The following is a 3352-nucleotide window of genomic DNA, read 5'->3' as shown; positions in this document are numbered from 1 at the left end:
AAAAATTAAACGAACACCGTGGATTATTTAAATTTCTATGTACAATTGAAAAGAAAAAAAAAACAGATTGAACAGAAGCAGACAATTAAAAAAAAAGACAGAAATGTTGTACGCACTCAACGACAACAACAGCAACCTTCTCAAGTTAGTCATTTGCGCTTCAAAAAAAAAAAAAAAAAAAAAAAAAGAAAAAAAAACTGAGCTTAAAGCTCGGTGTGTTTGCTCTGAAATTTTTTGAGCACGGCACTGAAGAGGTTGTAGAACGCGTAGAGGGTCACGCTGAGTATGACCCCGAGAGCCGTGCCAAAGATCCAGGAGAGAAATGTCCCGTCTATCATATCGGCGTTACGGGCGCGCTGTTTACGCGCGCTTATCTCCCCGAGGGTTGTGCTCTTTTGCTCGTCGAACAGCCGCTTCATGTCCGTCAGTCGGATACGCATCTCGTCCACCGACATGTCCTCGAGCTTTTCTCCACCGTCGGACAACTCCCGGACTATTGCTACAGGTTATACGTATTTTTTTTTAATATTTATATATATATATATGTATATATACGCAATTGGGTTTTGCGGGGAAATGTAAGATGTAATTTTTTTTTTCATGCGCATTTACCATTGATTTGTAAAACATAAAGTTTTAAATTAACATAAAATTCAAAACAACATTCCCTTCTGTCAATATATTTATTATATTGGCTAAAAGTCGTAACTATCTGAGCGATAGAAAAAAAAAAAAAAAAAAAAAAAAAGTTAAAATAAAATACCGCATCGCGCTGGAGAAACACCGCTCTTTTTGTACATTTTTGTAAATGTAAAATCAGAATTTTCTCAACATTTAAAAAAGTTTTTAAACAACAGTTGACGCAGATGGACGCGTTGTTCGTCTGAAAAAGATGAAATATTGCTTTAAAAAACCCCTTACTTCAAAAAAAAAATCGACGCCCAATGAAACAACCCTCGGTGTATACACTGGTGGTATAAAAACACCTATACAACGAGCGCTCGCTCTAATAATACGAAGAAAAAAAAAAAAAAAGAAAAGAAAAAAAAAAAAACCTCATTGTCATCATAAAAAGTAATCCAGAGAACTCGAGCCAACCGCATTTAGACAGGAGGAGAAAAAAAAGTTTCCAGAAAGCTCCGGGTGCTGCACCCCGGATACACCCTTTATTCCCATTCGCGAGTATACACATAAAACTCAAGATCTCATGCAGGATATACGTATTGAAAATAGTCGGCCGACACGAACTCGCGAGATATATGGATGCTGGGCCTACCTGTCACCTCGGGCGAACAAGTGTGCGAGTACTGCGACATGGCGCCTATATTATTATTTTTGTTTTTTGTTTTATCGTACAAAGTGGGTTATGCCATGAAAATTTAACGAATACGCAGATCCGGAGCCGAGGAGGTGGTTTAGCCTACTGCTCGGTCTTGGCTGGTCCACGCTCTGACACAGCCTCCGAGTGGCGCGCGCTGCTAAGGATAAACGGAGGGTGCCATCGGGGGGTGTTTTATTGATTCGAGCATAGGTACATATATGACGATGCGCGCGCGCATATACGAGCCGCAAGTTGACGTTGCGGTAATTGGGAGCGCGGACTTTTCGGCGATGCAATAAAAGTTATACCTTCCGGTTTGTTTGGCCGCGTACGCGTTATTTGTCGGCGAAAGGTGCCCGTGTTGGGTCAAAAACTATGTTTTCTCAAGGATTTTTTGTAAAATATTGACAACTTTTTCGAAAATCGCCAAGGGTACGTTGTTTTTGAAACTTTGAGCTTATACCTTCTCGCGGTTAAAGTGCTCATGTATAGGCAATCAGATATTTTTTTCGCACTTTTGTATTATTAGGATGAATTTAAGGGCTGGATTGAGCATTGATTTATTAAATAAGAAGAAAAAAAAAGAGTCAATGACATTTTAAGTTATGCATACTTAATTCATTTTTACAACCTGTAAATCGACAAGATGATTGTTATGCTCAGAAATATGTTTATAAGCATTACTCAGTCGTGGTCGTTTACTGGGAAAAATTAAAATTAATTAAAATTAAATAAATAAGGATGAAGCATAACATTCTACATACTAATTAATTTACTTAACAAAACCTCGAATAAAACATATAATATTCCCTATTCTCTAATTTATTGTATTTACATTAAAATATGCAGGTCGAAAAACGACGTGTAATAATGATGTAGGTTTTTTTTAATTCAGATTTTTTCAGCAATATTAAATATTTACTCACTTACGTAGCTTCCTTATTCTTGTTATCAAAACAAAAAAAAAAACAAAAAAAAGACTCCGTGCAGCAGTGCATATTATAAAACTGACAATTACAATTTTATTAAATTATCCTAAAATGCCGAAGATAAATATTTATGTTTCTAATTCCAACACGATTCAAATAATAAAGGATTTTTTAATTTTTACATCATACATTGTGATGAAAAAAAAAAAGAACTCGTAAACAACAGTTTACAAAATAATTAAGTACATTTACCTCTAAGGAACATGAAAATATTTTTACTCCAGAAATATGGAAAAAAATTAGCTTATTTATTGATTTCCTCAAAATAGTAGAGTCCAGTTGCGGAAGTTTTTCCTTTCCCCAATAAGTAATACAAAACGCAGCCAAGTGTGTCGGTGGCCTAGAGAAAAATGAATAATCACTGTGGTTGGGGGGGGGGGGGGGGAAGGGAATGACCGCATTGGCTTTTGGCTGAGCTTTCATTGTCGGCTTTTATCATCCCTTTGTGTCTCCTGGTCCGTAATCACGTAATTAGTAACGGCAAGGAGGGGAGTCATAAATTGTTAGCACATTTGCTGGAAAGGGGATTCGAAATAAGTAGGTCGGTCTCGCGTAATCTGCGCACGTCGATCTTTCAACGTTGTTCTCGTGCTCCTTTGATGGAATATTTCAAGCCGTGCGTTAAAAACATCCGAACAAAAGTGTAATCAGATATTTTATCGAGATCACCGTTGGGGGTTGCGTGAACTTGTGGCTGAATTTTTTTTTTATTCATCCCTTGCTTTATTAACTTAAACGATGCCCATGTCCATAATATGTACAAGTACAATTACTCTCGTAAGTATAGGAGAATTTATAATTAATAGCGTGAATTTTTGCTGATGAAGCCGTGATTTTGCTACAAAATTTGAATAATGACATAATTACGATGATAATAATAATGACAAAATAAGACAAATCATGAGAGCAATAGAATAATAATCATGGAAGATTTCCGTGTATTTAAAATCAGAGAGTCGAAAGAATAATTAAACAACAGAGTAATAAGAATACCAAAATAATTGAAATAATAAAATTATAATAACAAAATGATGACGAGCTC

At 36.0% G+C, this 3352-nt stretch overlaps 1 protein-coding gene across 1 annotated transcript; it reads right to left on the bottom strand.

Annotated features, from left to right (window-relative positions):
- Window positions 1–203: 203 nt before the first annotated feature.
- On the bottom strand, window positions 204–1343 carry LOC149375066 (uncharacterized). Its single transcript, XM_089590628.1, has 2 exons — window positions 1277–1343; window positions 204–499 (listed from the first exon to the last, which is right to left on the bottom strand). The coding sequence occupies exons 1-2, from the start codon at window positions 1314–1316 to the stop codon at window positions 204–206; spliced, it is 336 nt and encodes a 111-aa protein (XP_089446754.1). The 5' UTR covers window positions 1317–1343.
- Window positions 1344–3352: the final 2009 nt, after the last annotated feature.

Source organism: Copidosoma floridanum, unplaced genomic scaffold (genome assembly GCF_036245765.1).
Source record: "Copidosoma floridanum isolate Cflo_tuat_1 unplaced genomic scaffold, Cflo_Japanese_pri ptg000012l, whole genome shotgun sequence".
Classification (NCBI taxonomy): Eukaryota; Metazoa; Arthropoda; class Insecta; order Hymenoptera; family Encyrtidae; genus Copidosoma; species Copidosoma floridanum.
This window is presented reverse-complemented; position numbering and strand designations above follow the sequence as displayed.

Coding starts and splice junctions, on each gene's coding strand:
- LOC149375066 (XM_089590628.1), bottom strand. CDS start 1,316: ATGTCGCAGTACTCGCACACTTGTTCGCCCGAGGTGACAG. Junction 500..1,276: donor TTGTTCGCCCGAGGTGACAG/GTAGGCCCAGCA, acceptor TATAACCTGTAG/CAATAGTCCGGGAGTTGTCC.